General features: G+C 42.1%; 1 protein-coding gene across 8 annotated transcripts in view; it reads right to left on the bottom strand.

Moving 5' to 3' along the window:
* Positions 1 to 1,124: 1,124 nt before the first annotated feature.
* HMBOX1 (homeobox containing 1) overlaps positions 1,125 to 23,177 on the bottom strand; it is a 107,179-nt gene continuing 85,126 nt past the window's right edge. For 3 of the 8 annotated variants that reach the window (XM_054291811.1, XM_054291812.1, XM_054291818.1), the window contains exons 7-11: positions 8,514 to 8,596; positions 6,234 to 6,329; positions 4,746 to 4,840; positions 4,481 to 4,582; positions 1,125 to 1,513 (exon numbers count right to left, since the gene is read on the bottom strand). In XM_054291811.1, coding sequence (XP_054147786.1) covers positions 1,376 to 1,513; positions 4,481 to 4,582; positions 4,746 to 4,840; positions 6,234 to 6,329; positions 8,514 to 8,596 — 514 coding nt within the window. In that variant the 3' untranslated portion in view covers positions 1,125 to 1,375. The remainder of the gene's footprint in view (positions 1,514 to 4,480; positions 4,583 to 4,745; positions 4,841 to 6,233; positions 6,330 to 8,513; positions 8,597 to 23,177) is intronic. The other 5 variants (XM_054291816.1, XM_054291813.1, XM_054291817.1 and 2 more) reach the window with 5 other exon arrangements.

The raw sequence follows: 23,177 nt of genomic DNA, 5'->3' as shown, positions 1-23,177 counted from the left end.
AAGGAAAACAATTCCATTAGTTCCTGCTACTTAGAGTAGGTTTGCTTTACAAATATTACCACATCCATTATCAGTATGGCTTCCAATTATTAATTAAATTGCTCGTAGCAGTATAGCTTTCTCACACCTTAACAAAGACAGAGTAAAGAGAACACAAAACATTCACACCCCATTTCTCAGGTAAGAGATCCTCCTGCCTTCAAACAAACTAAAAAAAGTTCGTATTTAGGAGAATATTTATGCTCTGATGGTTATCTAGCAAAGGTCAGATGTCGAATTCTCCAGTAACCTTTCAGGCTAGTCAGGACGTAGGCATTACTTACACAGGCGTGTAAAAATCCACTCACCCATATTAGGACCTTAACAACCTTCCTGGAAAACATTGCTTTCGAAAGTGGCAAAGTGGAGAGGGGAGCAGAGCGGGGACAGAAAAGGTGAGAGAGGAGGAATTAAAGGTGAAATTGTTAATGACAGATGGCTAAGAGTCTAGACCTCTTCTGAGCAGGCACTGCCAGCCATGCCAAGAACGAGCAGTGGTTCTGAGAAGTGGACTTGTTGTCCATTTAGACATTCAGCTCATTTTTCATTTGATCCCAGGCTGGGCTTCAACCACGGTCGCAGAGGCAGAAGGCAGCACTTCTCCACTAAGCCACGCAGCTTGTGAGAGCAGAGGATGTCTGTGCTGAACATGTGAGCATCAACTGAAATGTGGGAATGTGTTTCCAATGGACATTCTCGGCACAGCACCCGAAAAGTAAACGGAGTCACTGTATGACCAGTGAGGCACGGCTTATTGCAGCTGGAAATCATTTATTCCCATGCTGGAGTGGGGTTTCTAAGTGTTCTTTTTACTCTCTGTTGATACTCCCAGTCTGGTGTCCATCGACCCTGTGCCACTACCTCAGCTTGCATCCTTTCAGTCTCAGGGCAGGGAAAGCGTACGGACTATCGGTTTCAACACCATCTCTAAGGTTATCCAAGATTTTAAGTGTAGCCTAAAGACTTGTAATTGAGGGCTGTCTAAAATACCTGGAAGCACTTTGAATGCTAAGACAGAGCAGCAAGATTTTTTTTTCTCTTTTTTTTTTCTTTTTTTTGTTTTTTTTTTTAATTTTACCTTTCTAGCCACTGGGGGCCGGGAGAGGGAGGTTGGTTGGTTGATTGATTATTTATTGGGAATTAATACTGAGAGAGTATATGCAAAGGCTGAGGGCACCATGCCATCTTCACAGAACAAGACCCTAACAGCTAACTGACGTACAAGAAACTGCAAAGTTATACTGTAAGAACACATATTAAGGACTGAGGAAAGTCTGCTAAGGTGCTACGTCTAAAACTAAGTTACTTCTTGCTTTGACCCTCCCCTCTCTTGGCATCAGTCGTCGTCCAGAGCCTCTGTCTTGATCTCGTTGGCTCCTTGCCGGGCCAGCGCCAGGATGGTGTGGTTGACTGCTGCCATCTCCACTGCTAAGGAAATGGGGTCTTGGTGGTCACTATGGCTAGTGCTGTCATCCTGGGAACCATGTGGGAAGGAGCAGAGAGAAGCAGGGTTATTCCACGAGTCCAAAAAATTGCAGCGGAGAAAAAAAAAAATGTGCCGAGTGATTGTGGGGGGACAGAGCGGGGTCATAATATGGGTTTAGGACTGGTTTAGGACTGGTTTAGGATTGGTTTACAACTGGTTTAGGACTAGTTTCCCTCACTGTGCAGACAAAGGTAAACCAGGCAGGGAGTGGGGGACCCAGCTCTGTAGGAAAATATTGAATTATAAAGACACAAGTGATACACGAGGTAAAATCAGGAAAGCAAATTAAAACACAAATCACTGGGCATGGCACAGGTACATGCTTATAGTTGGAATATACAGTTCTCGTCATCCCTGGTCATGGCAGGGGGTAGAATGAGATTAACTTTAAGGTCCCTTCCAACCCAAACCATTCTGTGGGTTCTCTGATCCTATTTGATGCCACAACAGAAAAAGAAAAGGCAGAGAAAAGAAAAATCCCAAGGGAAGAAGTTCCCTCGTGAGAAAAAGCTAAACAGAGTCAAGTTCCTCCAGTTTGGGGAAGAAATGGCTGATGGTTGATATGATAAATGCTTATTACAAATAATTGGAAAATAAGAGGACAATTGTCCTTGGTTTTTTATGATTTAATAATCAAAGACACTGGCTGGAATGATAATGTGATCCAAGGCAGCAGTGGGAAGCACTGCTCACTTAGCACAGCTCAGTTCAGGATTCACTGATTTCTACATCTCACAAAAGTAAAAATGGCTTTAAAAGGTGTATGTTTGACTAATCCATGGGAAATTAGTCTGCTAGAAATTATGGAAGCTCAGGAAGCCTCTTAAAACTACTGACTTCCAGAAGCTGGAAGCTACTAGAATGAAATAATTCTATATACATTAGGGAAGTACTTTAACTGCTATTATTGACAAGAACCATGACAAAAACTGAGCCTAAGCCTTGGCCCAAGTCAGCATCCTGTGAAAACATTGAATTCACACAGACATAGGGGAAAAGGTGATGGAAAACTCTTCAAATGCTAAGGAAACCAGTGACTGAAGTGGACTGGAACCACCACAAATCATATAGGGAATTTTGGGAAAAATCATGGTGCTTTCCCCTCTTTAAAACAGGAACTAACAATTATCCTCTTGGATTTTTAAATTATTACAATTGACGGGAAGGAAATGATAAACATTTATCAGTCTCCCAACAGCCTTCAAGTGATGAAATTGTGATTTAAAATTTAAAACGTGCATAGACTATTTTTAAATTAAGATGATGGGTGGCAAATGCTGAGGAGGACAAAAAAATGCTAGGATTTGGTAAAATCCTGAGGTTATTGAGAAGGATTCATTCATTTATAACAAGAGTCTGGTAAATTTTAGGGCTTCTCAGAAATCTTTGTCATGGTACAAACACAGAGCCCTAAAATCTGAGGTTTAGGCACTTTGTTAGTATTTAGATGAACTTTGTGTTTTAAAGTTTATTAGAGTTTAAGTGTATCTGTGGAAAACAGAATTTCTGGGTTTAACAGCTAAGGGATGTTAAATGGTCATCAGGAGAACTTGCCATTTAATCTGCTTTGCTGCTAATGACTAATTACACCTCATAGAGGAGCCCAGATTACTGAGAAATGTCATTTCTAAGGCCTCTAAACAAAGACCTTAAATTTTAATAACTCATTTATTTCTCTTTCCAAAGTATGCTAGTTAATGCACAGAAGAAAAACATAGTTCAGGAGTCTACATCACGCTCCACCTCAGTGTTCCAGTCCTGTCTGTGTGACAGGGAATCTTCTGGGCTTTGCAGTGGTTTCTAAATATTTTATGGCAGTAACAGAGCAGCTTCTCATCACTGAGAGCCAGAAAAGTTGGTCCCACCAGAAAGGGTCTCAATCCCACCAGGAGCAGAGCAGCTGGGGATGCCAGCTCTGCCAGGGATCTGCTGCACTGGGCCAGAGCCAAGTGTGCCAGGGACTCATTCCAGGACACTCAGCTGCTGTTCCACTCCACCAGCAGCCTTTGCAGAGGGAGAACTCCCAGATTCTCCCAGAAAAGGCAGGGAAAAGTGATCCAGCCCAGCTGTGGGGCAGCACAGAAATATCTCCTCTAAAAAGCAGGAGTGAACTGGTTGAGTCAATGGTGCCAAACACACACAGCCATGAGGGTTTGGTTGGAGCTGGTTTCCCAACACTGGGAAACCAACCAAATTTCCCAATACTGAGAAAATTGGGAAGGGGATTCAAACCTGTCAGGAAGGTGTGTGAAAGAAGGGTCACCAACTTTAGGGTAGGTGAGGGCTCAGAGTGTGGGAAGGGGTATTCTTTTGCTAAGAGGATTAAAAAAGAAGTTGCTGTCAAGCGTTAAAGAGAAAGAGAGAACAGGCAGGAATTAAAATGCAAAAGCAAACAAACAAACAAAAAAGACAGATAACATGTGAAGAATCCAAATAGTGGCACACTCTTACAGAACAATATGGAATGGGCCAATTAAAGGTCAGAGCTTAGTAAATCAAATCCTTTCCCCCTCCCCTTCACCCTTTGCCTGCCAGTGTCTGAGGGGTGATCCTGAGAAGCTCCTGAAAGGTTCTCCCACAGAGCAGAGGGAGCTCAGGAACTTCCAGGAGGGTGCTCAGAATCCTGTTGGGGAAGGCTGGCACAAGGAATTCTGAAGGCTCCTGGGCAGAGCTCCCTCCTGCTCATGTCTGGGGCCAGGTCAGCAGCTTACAGCAGGGATGGCCCTGGCTAGAACAGGGCCTTTCATGCAGAAAGAAATCAGAGGTGCAGGAGGTGCCCAGTTTTTCAGGGATAACTGCTGGTGCCTGACACACAGGACTGTGAAAGACCTGTCCGTCCCTTCCTGAGGGAGGGGAACTCAGAGCGACAGGGAAGGAGAGCGTGGGCATGGCAGGGCTCTGGCTGAGGTGAGGCTCTCCTCAGACATTGTGTGCGGTGTGAGGGGTGTAACTTGCTTGTTTGGAGCAGATCCTCCTGTCTTCTTCTACCTTCTCTGCTTCTCTGCCTCCCTCGGAACACCGTCCCTCCTCCTCCCCGTTGCGTACTTGCCAAGTGTCCTGTTGTGAGGCAACAAATCCACGTGGGTCAATACTGGGTATTCTCACCCTCTCCCCATCACAATGGCACAAAAGCCAAACAAAACAGGATTTTCAAGAGGCAAAAGGGCCTTTTGAGGTGTTTGAGTTCTCCCTGTTTGGGCCACCAGGCTCCAGTGCTCACCTGCTCTGAGTAGTCGTTGCCGTCCACGTCGTCGCTGTTGGAGTGACCTCCTGGACTCTGTACATCTATTCCATGGCTCTCCAGGATTGCTGCTTCTTCGAAAAAAGCAAATGGATCCCTCATTTATCTGATGCATTGGAGAAGTTCAAGTAACTCAGGGGTTTTTTGCCTTTTTCAGGAAGTTAGAATAACTGAAGGAACAGGGTTAGTACTTAGCATTTTCCTTTTCACTCTCCAACATTTGGGAAGACAGCACAGGTACAAAACACTGATTTGCCTGAAATCCTTCCCTGCCAACTACCAGACCTGTCTGGGAGTAAAAATCCCTGTATTCCAGCCACTCCTAACAGAAATCTGTGTCATTTCTGAGGTACTGGGGTGACAAAGGCATTCCCTGTACATCTTCCCCCATAGCTTGGAGTGGCAGGACTCCAGGGGGGGAGGAATGTCTGAAAATAGATGGGAGAAATTTCTGAAAGCACTTCAGGGATTTGGAAACACAAAAATCCATCTTCCAGTAGGATCCATATATCTAAAGCTCCCCTTGATTCTTTCTGATGTCTTTTCAAACCTCCTCTCCAAACAGTAAGTTTGCTTTATTCCCCCATTCCTTTGAGAAGCCATTTTTACTTGTAGAAAAATAAATTTAGTTAAACTTCAGTAACAAGTTAAATGGTGTAATAAGAGGGCATTTTTCCTATTCAGAAATAAGGCAAAACAGTGGAACATTAAAAATACTGGAAATATGCAGATACAGATGTCTGTTCACCCAAGTGTTGCAAAAGTAATTCTGCATAATATCTAAGTAAGGGCATCAAACTTTTTATGAATGGCAGGAGTTTGTTGAATCCACAAAATAAAAAAATCACTGAGGTGACTTATTCTCCTTAGAATATCTTACCTACACCAGAGGGTCTCCTTCCTACAAGTTCAGAGTCACTTCTGATTCCCCTAAAATCAGCTGAGAACCCACAGTGTTAACTCTGAAGTGACTTTTGATTTTTCCTGATCATCAACAAAAAATGTGGCTTTTTTCCAGCCACTTGTCCCTGGGCAAAACCTTGGAAAGCTGTCAGGGGCAGAGGTATAACCAGGATAAAAACCACACTAAGTTTGTGAACCTGCCAACATCTTTATCTCCTTTATTTACAATTTTGAGGTTTCGTTTCAGATTTGAGTTTGGATACTCAAAGGAGGGAAATGCAACTCTCCTTCCACCTATAAAATTCTCACTTTGCTTTTTAAAGCTGATCTTCCAGTAAAACTTTGTAACTGCATCACTTTTTCCTGCACTGATGACAGAATTCTACAAATTACACGTATTTCACAAAAAAAATCTGGAACAGCAAGGGACTCATTTTCATAATTCCTCCACATTTCTCCTTATGCTGTCAGCACCTCTGGTGTTTTCACTAATTTATTCTTACGTAATTGCCACCTCTCCTGAGCAAACCCCAAGCCCTGCAGGCAGGCTCTGTGATACATTACCAATATTGGCTCTTCTCTTGATCTCCTTCCTCCTGTTGGCAAACCAATTGTACACTTTGAGGGAGGTAACTCGCTCCAAATCCGACAACTTTTTTCCTAGGAGAGCAACAGGAGGGAAAAATAACAGTTCAGTGGTGTTAAAATAATATTTCAGTGGTGTTACTCACTGGGTTCCAGAGAAGCTGTGGCTGCCACATCCCTGGGAAGTGTCCAAGAACAGGTTGGACAAGGCTTGGAGCAACCTGGGATAGTGGAGGTGTCCCTGTCCCTGTTCTGGGATTGGAATTTTAGATGAGCTTTGAGGTCCCTGCTCGCCCAAACGAGTCTGGGATTCTATGGGATAAACCCCTGAAACACAAACAGCACTGGCAAGTTACTATAACTGAGAAAAAAGTGAACTTTATGTGGATCACATTCCTGTGTCTAGATGCTGTGGCACTAACTGCCAAATATCTTATTTTCTTCTGTTTTTTAAAAATCTGAATTACAGGAATTTGTTTGCAGCTTTAACCAACTCAATCCAGAGCCATGGGAGAATGAAGTTTTTGGGGTTTTTTTTCAGTTTGAGCACAAAACTGAGATTCAAAAACTGAAATTCCTGCCACAAACCCCATCCCTGGGGCTCCTTCTCTTACTATGTGTCACAAGGGTACAGTTCACTGTTGTATACAGCAGCAAAATGAATGAAGAGGTTTTGTGTCACCCCTGCAATCTGCTTTCCTTTCTCTCAGCACCCATCAAACCCTCCCAGCTGTACCAGGACACTCGGGATCTTTTGGGAGAACGGGGGTGGATGCTGGAAACTGGATTTTTACATTTAAACCAACAAAATATTCCCAAAAACCAGAAGGCAGCTATAGAAAACAACGCCTTTATCTGGTCATCAGCATAAATAAGGGAAGACTGGAGGGATTCAATATTCCAAGGACATCCTGGAAACCTCTTCAGTTGCTCTTGACCCTATATAAAATATTCCCCAATCTGCATCCTCAGACCTCTGCAGGCTACACAGGGTTGAGCCTCCCTGCTTCTGACTCCTTTCCAAAGTTTATTTATTCAGCATACAAAACACCCATGTAATTGCAGCAATCTGCACACTTAAATAAGTTAGGAGAGAGATGAGACAAGTGAAAGAAAGAAAACTCTGGAAATTGATAGCTTGGCTGCTGCCTAATGCTTTGCATCAGCAGCACTGGCAGTATTTTACTGCTCCCTGACATGGCCTTGCAGCACTTTGTTCCAAGTTGCTCCACAAACCAGCAGCACAGCCAGGAATCAAATCCTCAGCTCTCTGGTCCTCTTACCTGATGGATTTTTCAGGGAAAATTTCAGCAGGTATTAGGGAAAAAGTACTCTGCCATGAGAGTGCTCAACATTGTGGAACAGGGGCCTGGAGATGGGAAAATCTCTGGTTTTGGGGATACTGAAACTGAACAATCCCATCAGATGAACTCCAGAGGTCACTTCCATTCTAAACTCTCTGACCCTGAGCTATCCTGTGACAGTCCCACCTCTCCACAACTCCCTGAAAGGATAAAAAAGTGGGGATCCATCTTTTCTCCCAGGGAACAGGGACAAGAGGAAACGTCCCTCAATGGCCTCAAGCTGCACCAAGGATGCTCAGGTTGGATATTGGGAATAATTGTGCCTGGAAAGGGCTGTCCAGCCCTGCCACAGCTGCCCAGGGCAGTGCTGGAGTCCCCATCCCTGCAGGGATTTAAAATTCCTGTGGCACCTGAGGACATGGATCAGTGGTGGCCTTGGTTGGACTCAATGATCCCAGAGGCTTTTCCACCCTAAATAATTTTGTGATTCCATGTGCATGACTCACACTTTAGTTGCCTTCTCATTAATTTTTATTCTGGTTGTAAGAAATCTAAAAATATCCAAAACACAAGTTCTGAAATCTATGTAAATGTTTGGTTAGCAAAACTAAGCCAAGGCAGGTGCATCCACTAACACTACACTGAATATTCATGCTCCTCTCCTAAGTATAATTTCTCCAGAAACAGGGAAAATGCAACTTGTTGACCTAAAGATAAGGTCCTGCATTCACACCCAGGTTCTAATCTGAGATCCATGTCTGGAAGCTGTAAAATATTGAAAATAGGAGAGCTGAGCTCCTTTCTCCTCCAAAAACCTGAATTATCAGTCAAAGGTTGATGATCCTGGAGGTCTTTTCCAACCCAAATGATTCTGTGATTCTGCAAACATCAGTCTGAGAACTCAAGGTGCTGAAATCTCTTTGTTTTTGGGAAGGACCCCCCAGCAGCTCCTCACCTGGTTTTTGTATAACTGCATTACAGGCGTTGGCAATTTCTTCTCTCTTTGCCTCGTCGGGATATTGATTCTCATTGAAGTAACTGCAAAAGGGGAAAAAAAAAATCAGTTTTTTTCTTAAGAAATCAGAGTATGAAGGTTCCAAAGCAGTTCCACTAAAAGGTGTCAGCTGCTGATTTATGCATCACTCCTCCAAAGGTACCACAGTGAATTTTATGGTAAAGTGACATCAGCCTGCACTTATGTCCATATGGAATGAAGGGAACTTCCCAAATCCCTCAGATAAATGAGTATTATCTCAGAATTTGGAATATTGTACTAGGACACCCAAAAATGAACGCAATTCCATGGGTATCAGAGTTAAGACTGTCAAGTGAAGCATCATCTCCAAGACACCACAGGCCTTTGACTTTACTATCATTTATTTATTATTTATCCATTGACACACCCCCATCTCAGGCAGAATGTTTAACATTTATTTTGATATATTTGTTAATATATACACATCCATACATACTTTTAATATCTGTACTATGCAAAACCCCACAAATACTGCAGAGATAGATGTGGTGTGGAGATGCTATGAAATTACACAGGATGATTTCTACAGTCAGATTGTTTTTTAAAACCACAATTCAAAATTCTTCAATCTTCCTCAGAACGACACATTGAGTACAGCATGTTTCTAACACTATTTTTTCTGGAATAATTGTGATTTTATTGTACTTTATATGCAGTAAACATCCTATAAAAGTTAAAACTGTTTCCTCTTTTACCTCATTGAACCGTTCTGCAAATTTTAATGAACTGATTTACATTCCACAAAGCTTATCAGATCTGCATTAAAACCAACAAAAAGTCCTGTTTTCTTCAATGGACTCTGCTAATCACACCACAAGCGGGGACTACCACTGTTTTTTCCTGTAGATTATCTATAATATATAATCCTAGGATTTCTTTTATCAACTTTGATCAGCAGCAGGCCCGGCTGTTGGACAGCTGCTCTGGATTTGAAAAGAAGATATTTACTTCCTTAACTGTAGATCATTTGGTAATAGGAGATTCAGGCATATTGAGGCAATTATTATTTTCCATTATTTATCCAGGGGATTGGCCCCTGTTACTTTCTATGGAAATCCAGATTCTGTTCCATACAGGAACTGTTTCTGCCCAAACTTTGAACACTCAGGTTGAATTTTAGGTGCCACTACTTCATCCCCCTGCTCACAGAGTCATTTACAGTCACAGCTGTGCCCAAAATTGGGTCCTATTTCAAAGTTGCTGCTCAGTGAGTAACAGAAATCACACATCAGCTCAGAGAGTTGCACCATTCATGTACTTCCAGGTGATCTCCTGGGAGAGAGCAAATGGAACCACAGGAATAGCCCAATCTTCCCCAAAAGAAGGGCAGCTCCGCCTTAAATTTTAGTTCAAGTGTTGGAAAAGTTGGGAATTTGTGAAATTAGAGGAAACTAATTGCTGGAATTAAGGTGACTGAAGAATCAAAGGAGGGACTGGTTCCCTGACACAGGCCTGGTGTCTTTGTTCAGCTTTATGAGAATTTAGAAAGAACATCAGGCCCTCTGGACATGGTAATTTTTCAAGTGTATTCTCCCCTCTTCCATGTCTATCCCCTTTGTGTGATTCCAGCCTTTGAAGTGATGTGTGTGTCCATCTCAACCTGCAAATTTCTCTTCAAAGGGGTTGCAGGGTTCTGGACAATGGCGCATTTTTAGGGAATGGAGAGCTCGGAAAACAGAGCAGAAAATGCTTTTTCCAGTAGTCAGTGAAGGAAGCAGAAGCTCAGGATGCCAGTTCAGCAGCCCCATGACAATATTTCAGCTCTCTCACCTACAGAGCACTGCCCTCTGCCCAGAGCCAGGAATCATTTCCTCTTCTGAGCACCCTGAGATAAAGGAACATCAAGAGACCACAGCTGAAAAGTGCTGCTCTGTTATTTACAAGAACATATTGCCTGCCCTGGAGTCCTAAACAGCACCACATGTACAAAAAAATAACATTCATGGAAGAAATTACAAAATGCATAAAATTATCAATCAGGGTGACCTTGAAGTGCCCATTCTTGTTAATTCAAGAAACTGAGACACTAATTAAAGCAGCAAAGACAGCACCAGAGCCACCAGTGACCCTTTTCTTGTCACCTAACTCAACAACGTCCCTTTCCCAAGACACAGCCAGGCTTTTGCTGTCTCCAACAAATAACAAAAATATTTTCTACCAACAACAAAACTTCAGCCCATGCTTACATTTCTCTGGGACAACAGGAAATCTCCCTGTGATGGAGCAAACTTTCAGAACTGGACAATGAATGAGACACCTCTTCTAGCAAATGAGGGAGTTTTGTGTATTCCAATCATTTCTGTGATTCAGAAACTGCTAAAGTAGTAATTCTTGTCTCCAAGAAGTAATTCTTATCTCATTTTACAACTAAGTTATAAATAATTAATTTGCCTGACATTTCTCATCAGTCTGAAACATTTTCTTTAAATTCAAACAGGAATTTCTGATCTTTCCATGTAAAATGTCTAAAAATTTCTACAAGAAAAGTGATTCTCACTAGAAAATGTGAAATTCTTCTCACTCTAAATCTCAATTTATGAAAAAGCATAAAAAATCTCAGTGAGCTGTCACACAGCTGTCCTGGTCCTTTTTGTGGGGATCCCAAAGCCAAGTGGGTACCAGCTGGAAGGGGAACTAGTGGAGCAATTAAAACTCTGTTTCTGTATCTGATAGTAATTTTAGAACCTGCTTCTCCTTCCCCTGCTGGACTATTCCTTGTCCTCATTAATGATGGCACTTCTCCTCTCACACTTTCATAAACTTGGCCAGCCCTCAACTTTGTGCTCACCTAAACTGAATCTTCCCCTCAGAACTCAGTCCCAGAATGGTGTGGGGTGGAAGAGACCTTAAAGATAATTCAGTTCCAACATCCTGCCATGGGCAGGGACACCTGACACCATCCCTGGCTGCTCCAAACCAATCCTGAATATGTCCAAGGATCCAGGGGCAGCCACAGCTTCTCTGGGCAATCTGTGCCAGAGTCTCACACCCTGGAAAGAATTTCTCCCCAAAATCCAACCTAAATCTACTCTCCTTCAGCTTAAAGCCATTCTTGAGGCCATACTGTTCCTCTCCATGATCACATTGTGCTTTTAGTGGCAAGCTGCTTTATCAGAACTCATACCCTGAAAGGAAAAGGTCTCACAGCTCCAGGTAACCAAAAATATCCAACCCTAATTGCTGATTTTCCTCCTCAGCCTCCAAATCCCCTGTGCATAAACTCTACCAACACATCACATTTCATCCCCATCCCAACATGGTCTTGTGACAAAGCACAACATTTTAAACCTCCCACCATGTGGCACTTGAGGACCTGGCTTAGTGGTGAACACAATGCTGGTTGATGATCTTAAAGGTCTTTTTCACCCCTAATGACTCCTTGGTTATATGATTCTATGATTCCTGAGAAGATTATGAGAATAATTAAGCTTCCAAGATAAGAAAGCCATGGAAAAAAATTCAAGACTTCATCACTGACTATTTTGTTTGCTCCTGTAGAAGTTGTGAAAACACTGATTTTTTTGGACTATAGTTCTTCTTGCTGTAAATTAATTATTCTGCCTCTAGTTCTGTTTCTTATCAGCCAGGTACACAGGGAAAGAATGCAGCATGTCTGAAATTCCCTTCACAGCCACAAACCTGTTCACAGTCTGAAAAGTTTCTGAAAGCTACAGATGAAAAATATGAAGCCATATGAACTTAAAAGGAAGGAAAAAAAAAGAAAAGGAGCAGGCACAAGTAACTCCTGCAAAGGCACACTGCTTTCTAGACAAAGGGCAGCTGTCAGCTGAATACCTTCCATGAAGAAACCAAATGATCCCTTTTGTAGAAAATGACAGTGGAGGATTAAAATGAAAAGTGGCCAAATAATTTACATGAGATGAGAATCCGTATGATGGTAAAGAATGTAGATATCCTTGAAGCCGTTTCATTTCAATAACACTGAAGCCTAGAAAAATTGCAGATTCAGAGAAACCCTCTTTCTTTCAGGGATAATGTGCTTAGGACAATGATGGAGAGGGAATCCATCTCAGCCCAGGGCTCTGTAATGGAAGGAGAAGTCTCCCCCCACTCTTTACCAAGGTGCCCCTCTCTGAATTCCTGCAATAGCTGCCAATCTTTTATTTTTTTTTCCCTTCTGTTCTTGAGGCTGAGATATCAGATGCATTAAGCAATGCCTCAGTAGTGTTCCTGATAATCCACAGTGGAAGTTTTGTTGCTTCCTATCAGCTTTGCAGCTGCCAGGGAAGTGTCTGAAATGACAACCACGGAAGGATGTGTGGAGTTGGTGCTTTTCCAGATAAGGAAAGAGATAAAACCCCCCAAAACTGATCAAAAGACCCCAAGTTGAGGAAATGCTTAGTTTACAGCAGGACCTAATGGTTAAAACTTCTAAGTGTGGGAGTGGAGAGGCTCAAAAGTGTTGCAGGTAACAATTGACAGTGCTGCTGCAGCTGAGTCACTCTCAGGTGAGGTCACTCAGGTATGGGGACACAGATCACCCTCTCTTGAGGATAAGTGACCTTGAAATTAATGGGAGGTAAGAATACACAGATGGATATTTACTGAAGAACAACAGACACGCTGCAATCCCTCACTTCATTTCTTGTTTGCAACCCTGGGCTTCCACTTCCACTCCAGTGAGAGCTTCACCTGCAAGTGAAATATCCTGGCACTCTTGGGGCTCCAACTCCTCTGCTGGAGATCAAAGAGGTCACAGAAGGGTTTGGGTTGGAAGGACCTTGAAAACCCTCTATAATTCCCTCCCCCTGCCATGGGCAGGGACCCCTTCCATTACCCCAGGCTGCTCCAAGCCCTGTCCAACCTGGCCTTGGACACTTCCAGGAATGGGAGATTCATCTTCCCCAAAACTCAGGCTGCAGTCCAGCTTAACACAATTTAATCACAGAGCAAAGGGAATGATCCCATGCTCTCCTTCATTCCCTTTCTGCAGGAATGCTTTGTGCCCAGCTGCCTCCCTGGTCCAGCTCCCCACACGTGCCAAGAGCAGCGGTTGTGCAGCCAAGGGAGGCGGGAGGACATGGCTGAAAAGGCAGCTGGGCCCAGCTCCTTCCCAAAGATCCTCTCCCAAGGGATGCTGAAAGCAAAGCCAGAGCCACAGGCTGGGCCTCCAGCCCAGAGAGGGATGGAAAAGCAGAACTGTCCAGCTCCCACCCCTGTGGATGAACAGAAGCTTGTGCTGTCCCCAGGGATGGAGCTCCCTGCCAAATTCTCTGGTGTCTCAAAATACACGAGGTGAAAGCTGCTCCTTTGGCTCTGATAAGATGCCTGTAATTTCAGCTCCATATCTGGTTTCCCTGCCATGAGTTCCTCTGCTTTCCACTGACAAGGTACAGAAAACACTCAAATGCAGTTACCTATTTATCTCTTATTAGTACATTTATCACCCCAGTATCACCCAGCAGCCAGAGGTCACTGTTCCAGCCTTTGTGGCCTGTAGCACAACTATTATTCAGGCTGTCAAATCAATGGAAATATTTCTGAAGTTAGCCTGTCATCTGTGCCTGAGATCTTATCTCAGCGTGGCATGAGACAGACTGTCAGAGGAGTGACATTCAGAGCATAATCTCATCAGAAAGTGTAATGACTGGTTTATTTCCCAGTAAATACTGGCCAAGAATATCACTAATGCCACTCTCAGTGAGGTCAGCAGATGACACCACCAGTTTTATCTCCTGATATTTCTACTGATTCCTTAGTAACGACATGGGTGTCAACTAAACCCATGATATAAAGTCATTTTTATTTTTGACAGCAAAATTAAAGCTCAAAGATATCCCCTCCACAGATAAACTCTGATGGAGCTGAGAACTTCCCCCAGGACTGCAAAACACAACCAGGCAAGGATGGGAAGTGCAGCTCTCTGGATGAACTTCAGTTGAGGCATCAGCTCAACCAGACCTAAGCAGCAAAAAAAATTTAAGAAAAAAAACCACTGATAAACACAATGGCTGCAGCTCTCTGCTGTTTTTTCCACAGCACCATCATTTAGCCAATGGATTCCACAGGTCTATGGATTTAAAGGAATGGAGAAACCACTGCAGAATTGTAGCTTGACTTCTCCTACAGCACTGTCAAGAGGTCTCTCAGCAATTCTGGAAGCCCAGATTTTCTGTCCAACCTGCACACATATCCTGTCACACCGTAAAAAAACTGGGGATTCATCCAATACATAATCTACCGTAACTTTACATCACCTTTGGAAACAAACTGTAAAAATTCTCATTTTTTAAAAATCTCATTCCCTCCCTGAACTTTGAGGCCCAGGGTATGGCCACACTCTGTCCAGGGCCAGCACAGCTTTTAAGCCTCTCACTCTAAGAAATGTTTCATTCTTGGATTTCTTTTATTGCAAGTGCAAATCTAGAGGAAAGATCTCACCAGCACTAGATCACTTAGAGCACCAGACAGAGAGAAACTGAAATTATTTCACACCTCAGGACGTGTCTGCATACATAAATTCCAGAGCCATGTCAGCACACATTAAAAACCCGCACACAACAGAGCTGACTCTCAATTCTGGCTTTACAAGTCGCTGTCTAAACTCCAAGAGAGGCATTTCACTGATGTTTCTTAGCAGGAATCTCCTCTGCCACATAGATTAAAATGCCAAAAATACACCTTGCACGGGAGTGGGTAAAGCTGGATGACCTTCAAAGCTGACAGAACAACGAGGTTTTCATTCTTTAAACATCACTTTCTCAGAATTTTGACAGTGGTCTCAAGGACCACAATCCTATCAAGCTATTCATATTATCCTAAAATTTGTTTGGAAACAGAATTAATTGATAATAGCTCTGAAAGCCTTGTACTTGCAAAAGATAATCTGTGCCTCCTAATCTCTAGCACCCTACTGTCGAGATAATTAACAATTAAAAAAAAGAATAGTTAAGACATCCGAGGTGGCGATTTACTCTTCCTTCTAATTGGATTTGGTGATAAGAGCATTTCTGAAATTACATAACAGGCCTCTCCTGAATGGCAAGATTTGGAGTTTGCAGCAATTTGAAACACACAGGTACTTTTTGCTTAAGGCACCTTGAAGACACTGACAGCTGAGATTTTGAATATCCTTTAACTTATCCTTAAACTTACCGGCACCATCAGACTCTCAAAGTCAACAGAGTTCACTAAATTCTTCATAAAATGAAAGTGGACATTTCTGAAGACATTGACAGTTGAGATTTTGAATATCCTTAAACTTATCCTTAAACTTACTGGCACCATCAGACTCTCAAAATCAACAGAGTTCACTAAACTGTTCATAAAATAAAAGTGGACATTTTTGAAGATACTGACAGCTGAGATTTTGAATATCCTTAAACTTAAACTTACTGGCACCATCAGACTCTCAAAGCCAACACAGTTCACTAAATTGTTCATAAAATAAAAGTGGATATTTTTTGAAGCCACCAAGTAACCAACACATCAAGACAAGATAAAGTGAGAATTGTCCTGCTGGTTTGTGTGAGCAAACAGCATCTTCAAAGCTCTTCCTAACAAGGCATCTAAGCATGAATAACAGGATCTCTTGCTCTCTTTTATTTACCAGAAATATTTAAATGGAGACCTCCATGCTGCAGGGATATTTATGTGCATTAAATCCGCTGGACTTTGTGAGTGATAAACAAAACCTTTCTGCAAACAACTGTGAAACAAACATCTCATCTTCATTTTTTAATGTGCTACAGGGCAGGAGTGAGTTATTTCAGCTGTATTTTGGATTATCTGGTCCTCACAAGCAAAGGGTCAAGCCCATGAGTGAAACATCTCCAAGGAGGGATGAATCAGGAATCATTCCTGGCCCACCCACTGGCAAGGGCTGTTCTGCTGCTGCTGACCCACAATTCCAACCAGACAAACTCTGATCAACACTGAGGGTTTTACACACACCACTCACAGGACAACAGAGGATTCCAAGGCTTTATATGGCAACATAAATAAATAGCAAAACTCGGTTTTTACATTACTCAGAACATCTTTGTTTGCTCTCTGGAACAAAATATTCCACTCAGCAGAGGCAGAGCTCAGTTTTCAGGTCATTTGGTTGGGTATTCCTAGAACAGCCTATCCCTGCCTCAAAACTCTGCTTTAGTGGGATGCTCAGCCCTGGATGTGTCACAGACATGTTTTATGAAAAATCCTTTCCTTAGGATTTTTTCTCCTGAGAAGCTGAGAGGCCTCAGAAACAAAATGTAAACAATAATTAAATGTAAACAATGATTATCTGCTGCTGTGGAATGCAACAGGTGCATCTGTGATGGGTCTCATGTGGTTGTTTCTAATTAATGGCCAATCACAGTCAGCTGGCTCAGACAGAGAGTCTGAGCCACAAGCTTTTGTTATCATTCTTTTTCTATTCTTAGCCAGCCTTCTGATGAAATCCTTTCTTCCATTCTTTTGGTATATTTTAATATAATAGATATCATAAAATAATAAATCAGCCTTCTAAACATGGAGTCAACATTCTGGTCTCTTCCCTCATCCTGGGACCCCTGCGGACACCACCAACCACACTGGATGTGTGTAACCAATGTCAGTGTGAGCACCAAGGTCCCTCAGGTTGTCCTCACTTTAGCCTCAGTAAGGTTTTAGTTCTTCTGGATGGGAATCTTGGAGCCTCCCTTTGTCCCAAGACTCCAGGAGAAGAAAAATACCAATCATGAAATTTGGGGTTAATCTTAGTATAAACTGACAGCTCCCGAAATCACCACCAGCATTTCCCTAAAAAATCCACAAGCTTTTGTTTTCAGTTTCCAGTTCTGGACCAGATTTGGTTCAGCTCAGCAGAGCCTCCAGTTGCTGCTGCATTTTCAGAAAATAAAAATTAATTCAGCTAAATGAAAGGATCCTACAGGACCCCACAGACAAGACCAATTCCTGCAGCACCTGAAGTTATCCTACACCTGGACATCCAGCACCTAAAGTCTAAATAAAATCTGACTTTGGCCTCTATACATATAATTTTCCTCACACCCAGTATCCTCAAGATCTGGGCCAAAATTTTTATCCCCATTAAGTGTTGTACAGCCAGGTAGCTGAAAATGTATTTAATTTTTAAATATCAATCTATTCTGTACCTTGCACCTAAATACAACACAAGAGAAGGACAGAAGCAAAGGAAAATGAGGAAATAATGAATGAACCCAGTAATGCCAGTGGATTAAACTACTACAGTGCCAAGACAAACTTCAGGAGGTTCTTTGTAGACAACACAGCAAAAAAAGGAGATTTAAGGGACATTTTAAGCCATCAGGGAACTCTGGGGTCTTTAAAGAATATTTCTCAAACCTGGCAGCAGCAACATTTTCTTCTTTATTTGCTAAAGATTGTTCACTGACCATTCACCATCCAGAGGGAAAGACCTGCATTTATTATCCAACATTTTTTACTATTTTCTTTTTTTTTTTTGCCTACAGGATAGTGAATAATTATCTTGTAAATAATAAGCACTAAAGACTCAAAAGATTATTTCATTTACCAACATACATCATGCTTCATATTTCAAGAGCACTTTTTATACCCAGCTCACCAAATCCTTTAAAAGTATTCTGAAATTGTCTTTTTTCACCTTACTCTTTAATATCATCACAAGAATTTACAGGTAGAAGAACAGCAAAGTTAAAAGATACAGAGCCAAGAAACCAGATTAAAACAATCCACAGCTCTTCACTCCAAGATTTGTGCTCCTTGCCCTGGGCCATGGCTTTTGCCATGTGCTTCCTCTTAAATGTCACTGTCACCCTCACTCAGATCAGCTGAGTTTCCTGGGGACAATCCTTTAAACAGTGCTGGTAGTAAAGCTCCAAAGACAACTGAGGAATTGTTGACCAGAAACTAATTATTTTTAGCATTTTTGGACTTTTAGTAAAGTATTTGATAAAGGGACAAATGGGAAATTATTCATGATTTTGGAAAAGACAAAGATTATAATTACTATAAGAATTCTTATTTCGTGTTTTTATAAGATCGCATTATAATCATGAGATGGGGTAGAAAGGAAGCATCTAAGTAAGAAGAGGATGAAAAATTAAAATAATGGCATTGAAGTCAACAATCAGGGATACTCTTCAAGTATCACCTTTGGAGCATCTCAAAACCAAAACCCATTAATGATCCTGACAAAAAGTCTGCACATGGTGATGAATCTGCTGAGACCAAAGCCAGAAGCCACATCAATACACTGAATTGAAGCACCATAAAAAGTAATAGAGAATCCTAAGGGCAAGAACCAAACAGAAATTTAACAGTGCAGCAGCCAAGGTCACCCACTTTGGGAACAACAACTTCACAGGCACAAAAAGATCATCAGCTGGGAAGATCAGTTCTTGTGAAGTCACTGTGACCAAAAGATACAATGCAACAAAAGCACCAAAAAGGCCAAGCCTGACATAGATGGGGATGCTGCTATTCCCTATCCAGAGAGAAAAGCATTACAAAAGACACTTCTATGTGGCTGACAGAGTTCCTCACACACAGCAAAGCATTCAAAATGAATTAAAACTTATGTATTTTCCAAAGGAAAATCAAACAAATAAGAAAGCTGGGTTATCCTGGATCAAAAAAAAAAAAAAAAAACACCCAAAAGAATAAAAAAATAATCCAGGATGTGGTAATGACTTTTGTGGCTAAAGCCCATATGGTTCTCTGATAGAACATTTTTTCAGGTGCTCCATTTAAACATTTTTAAAGTGCTCCACAGTCTGACCAATAGCCCATAAATACATGATGCAACAACTTGAGAGTCTGACTTTGAAATTTTCCTCCCTCACTTCTGCTGGTAATGACTCTCTTTATTACTGGTGTAAAGACCTCCCATCTGTTAGTCCATGGCAGGGAATTTCCTCTGGCTGAGTGAGGTAGGGCTGGACTCTGCTCAGAGCTGAGCTGCAGTGAGAGTCAGCAGGAAGGCTCTGCACAGCTCTGGAAAGCAGGAATGGGAAAATCCTATTGTCTGGGATTAAATTTAAATTAAATTAAAATTATAAACCCAGTCTGGGCTGGGTGGTGCTCCTGGATCCTCCCTGTTGACAGGAGGAGCAGCAAAGCCCTGGCTGCAGCAAAGCAGAGTGACAAGGTGCCAGCCTGGTCCCGAATTCCTTCCGAAGACTTCCAATTCAGGAATTTAATTCTGTCATTCACTTTTGCGTTTTTGTGGTTGAGATGACCCCCAAGGTATTAGAAAGTGGGTTTTTTTCAGCTTTGGGACTGAAGAAGCCAAGATTTGTTGGTTTTGCTTTTCAGGGTTGTTTATTTTTTCTTATTTATTACAATCTTTCTTTGACTTTTTGAGATTTGTTTAGCAGGCTGGGTTGTGGCACAGCCACTGCCCTTGGGGTGGTGTTAATTTTTTATACTATGAATGATGTGTACTTTATTTATAATTATTTTGCAATATTTACTACTTATGTTAGACAGTTTGTCTTTATTTTAAACTAATTAAAAAGTGTCACCATCTTAGCAGAAGATGGAGGACAAGAAGAAGAACAGGACATGCTCACATTCTTTTATTTTGTTTTTTGAACTTCCATTCTAAAACTTTAAAATTTTATTTTTTCACTTTGTGACCAATTAACTATTATTTTACTCAAATTTTTGTGGCTTGTAAATTTTCACCCAAAGTTGGTAATTTTTTCTATGGACCAAAATCGAAGGCACAGGTGTTTTTGACTTTGTGCTAAGGTCTTTGAGTTCTTTGCTGGGGTTTCAAATCACTCAGGGTAGTTAGAGGAATGTCCTGGGTTGTGACAATTCACTTCAGGGGGTTTGTTCCAGGGGTAATATTACACATTGGATGAATCCTGCTGGGAGGAGAAACTCTTCCCTCAGCTTGGAGCTGTTCTGGACAGCCCAAACATTATGAACAGCCACATAAAATGCAGCCTGAACTTGCCAGGGCCCACTTCACACATTTTGTGTGACAAGTTTGTCATGGCTTTCCCTGCCTCCTGAATCCACGTTAGAATACCTGAGAAAAGAACAATTTAGCTGATTAATACAAGCTTTTTGTTCCCAATTCCTTCTGTGTCCTTTAAACAGGATAATCACAGGAAAAACAACACCATGAAGGACTGCAGCAAATCAAGAAAGCTCCAAGAGACAGAAATCACAGCACCAAACCTCTGTTTTTACAGTCCTTACAGCAGGCAGCATCTAGAGGTCTCAACATGATTGTAAAGAGCAAGAGGTTCTGTGTATGAGCCCAGCACAAGCCCTTGACTCACACAAGTTGTGCCCTAGAACAACTGGCATTAACAGTTACAGTAAATAAAGTTCTGCAAGGAGAATTGTTTATACTGGATACAAATAAAGCTGGTATTTTTGAAATTCACAGCAATTAACACTCCCACGACTGAACTTGATTTGTTATCTTGGCATTAAGCAAAGCTCTGCACGTGGAAAAGAACAAATTCCAACTCTTCATGTACATGACCAGGTCTAAATCATTGGAAGTTCTTCAGGAAAGAATATTCCAAGATGAGGCACTCTCAATCAATACACAAAAGTGATCAGCAAAAAAAAACCAGATGTTAGGCTGGAGGTCAGAGAACAACAGGACTTGGATTCAGCTGGAATATTTACCCTGGAAATATGGAAATCAGCTCTGCTTGGGTCCCCACTCACCTGCCCCAGGTCACCAAAAATTGAATGGAAGAATAGAAAAGGTCCAGAGAAGAGTGACAATTAATATTATTAGAGGCAAGGGAAGCCTTGGTGTCTGGGAAGAGATAAGAGAGTGACTGTTAAGTTCAGAGAGGAGATAAACGAGCAGCACATTGATAGCAGCACATACACAGAATGATCCTGGATAAATGCAATGTTCTGCCTTATTCTTTCTCATGATACTCATGCCAAAGGGACCTTTGACTTTTTAAACACATTTTAGCATTTAAAATGAAACTAGGTATAATTAGTTCTCCAGAAGTACCCTGAAGACCTTAGCAGGATTTAGAAGGAATTACATATTTATGTGAATAATAAGAACGCCCAGAGCTGCAATAACAGGATTAAAAATACAGGATAGGAGATAAGAGCTTTTGTCCACAGCCACATGGCTGCTGGCCAGGTGTGAGCCAGGCACAGGATGGAGAGCAGAGGTAGAAAGAATGATAAACACCACAACCATCATCAGCTGGGATGAGATCCTCCTTGTCACCTTCATGAGCAGGGGGACAGAACACTGAGGATCTCAACTGCAGCAGAGTATCTGGACTAGAGGAGAATTCTCATTTCTAAAATGTGGGTTTGCAGCACCAGCCAGAGCTGTTACAGACCAGACTGACAAAGTTGCATTTTCTAAATGTTGATTTCAGTTATTCTGACCTTGGCAGACACAAGGATTTTATCTGAGGTCTGCTGCAAGGAGCTGCCCCTCCCACAGACCATCTTTTATTATTTTTTTTAAAAAGAGAGAGAGAGAGAGAACACAGGGATACAAAAAGCACCTGAGCTCTCTAGAAAGCAAAATAACTCATTAGGTGCTGGATCCTTGAGGAAACCAGAGTCTGGTGAGGCTTTGGACAGACATCCTTACATTCTATTTTACTGCCTGCAATCTGCCAAACAACTGGGATTTGCTTACAGCTGATTAGAATAGGAAGCTTGTATATTATGCATGTCTGAGAGGGAACAGAGCTTGATCTAATGCAAAATAAGGCAGATGCTGTGTGCCAAGCAGAAAATGGCTGCTCTTGCATTTTATGAAGACACAGAGCAATGACCCTGAGCCAAACCACTTGAACCTTCACACCGCCACATGATCCTGCCTGTGTCTGAATGGTGAAGTGAACTTTGCTGGGTGCCTTTGCAAAGTGCCTTCTCTCAGATCTCAAAGCATTTCAGGAGCACAAACAGCAAAGATCCTAAAAAAAACCCCATTCCCTGCATCTCAAAGGATTTAATGAAGTTGAATCTCCCCCTGGAAGTTGCTGACTAACAAACACCTTATGACAGGATTGAAAGAGCTGGAAAAAACATGAAGAAATCACCTGATGTTTCTCTCTGCATTAAGATCAAGTATCTCAGAGCCATCCTGACAGATTTCAGCTGATTTGCTGCTGAGAAATGTTCTGTAGCTGCTGTAGATAACCTGCTTAGTGCTGCGCCATTCCTGAAGCCAGGAAGTTTTTCCTAATGCCAATACTCCTCGGTAACCCAAGAATTAGAGGCTTTTGGCACTTTTCCCTTGGCTTGACTCATCTCCTAAGCTGGTGGTGGATATTTTACAGCAGAGAACAACCAGTCACCAAAAGGTTCAAGGACACCTGAGAGTCACAGGGACAGCAGAGATAATTCCCAGCACTCCTGACCTCCCAGCAAACCCAGGAAAGACGAGCAGCACTCCCGAGCCAACCCGTGGCCATGGTTATATTGATGAGAAGCTGCTGTTCTGTTTCTAACAATGTAGCAGCCTAATGGAAGGGGCCAAAGGACATTACTTCCTGCTCTGCTGTCAGCTTGGAAAGGGAGAAACGCAATGAATCCCAAACTTAAATCTCCTCCAAAGCCTTGCACAGGAAACTTAGATCCCCTATGGGGCCAGTATTAAGGTTCTGCTGGAAG

This window comes from Melozone crissalis, unplaced genomic scaffold (assembly GCF_028551555.1).
Source record: "Melozone crissalis strain CALT ecotype California unplaced genomic scaffold, PUWL_Pcris_2 ptg000106l_1, whole genome shotgun sequence".
Lineage (NCBI taxonomy): Eukaryota > Metazoa > Chordata > Aves > Passeriformes > Passerellidae > Melozone > Melozone crissalis.
Note: the sequence above shows the minus strand (reverse complement) of the source record. Positions and strands in the feature narration are given on the sequence as shown.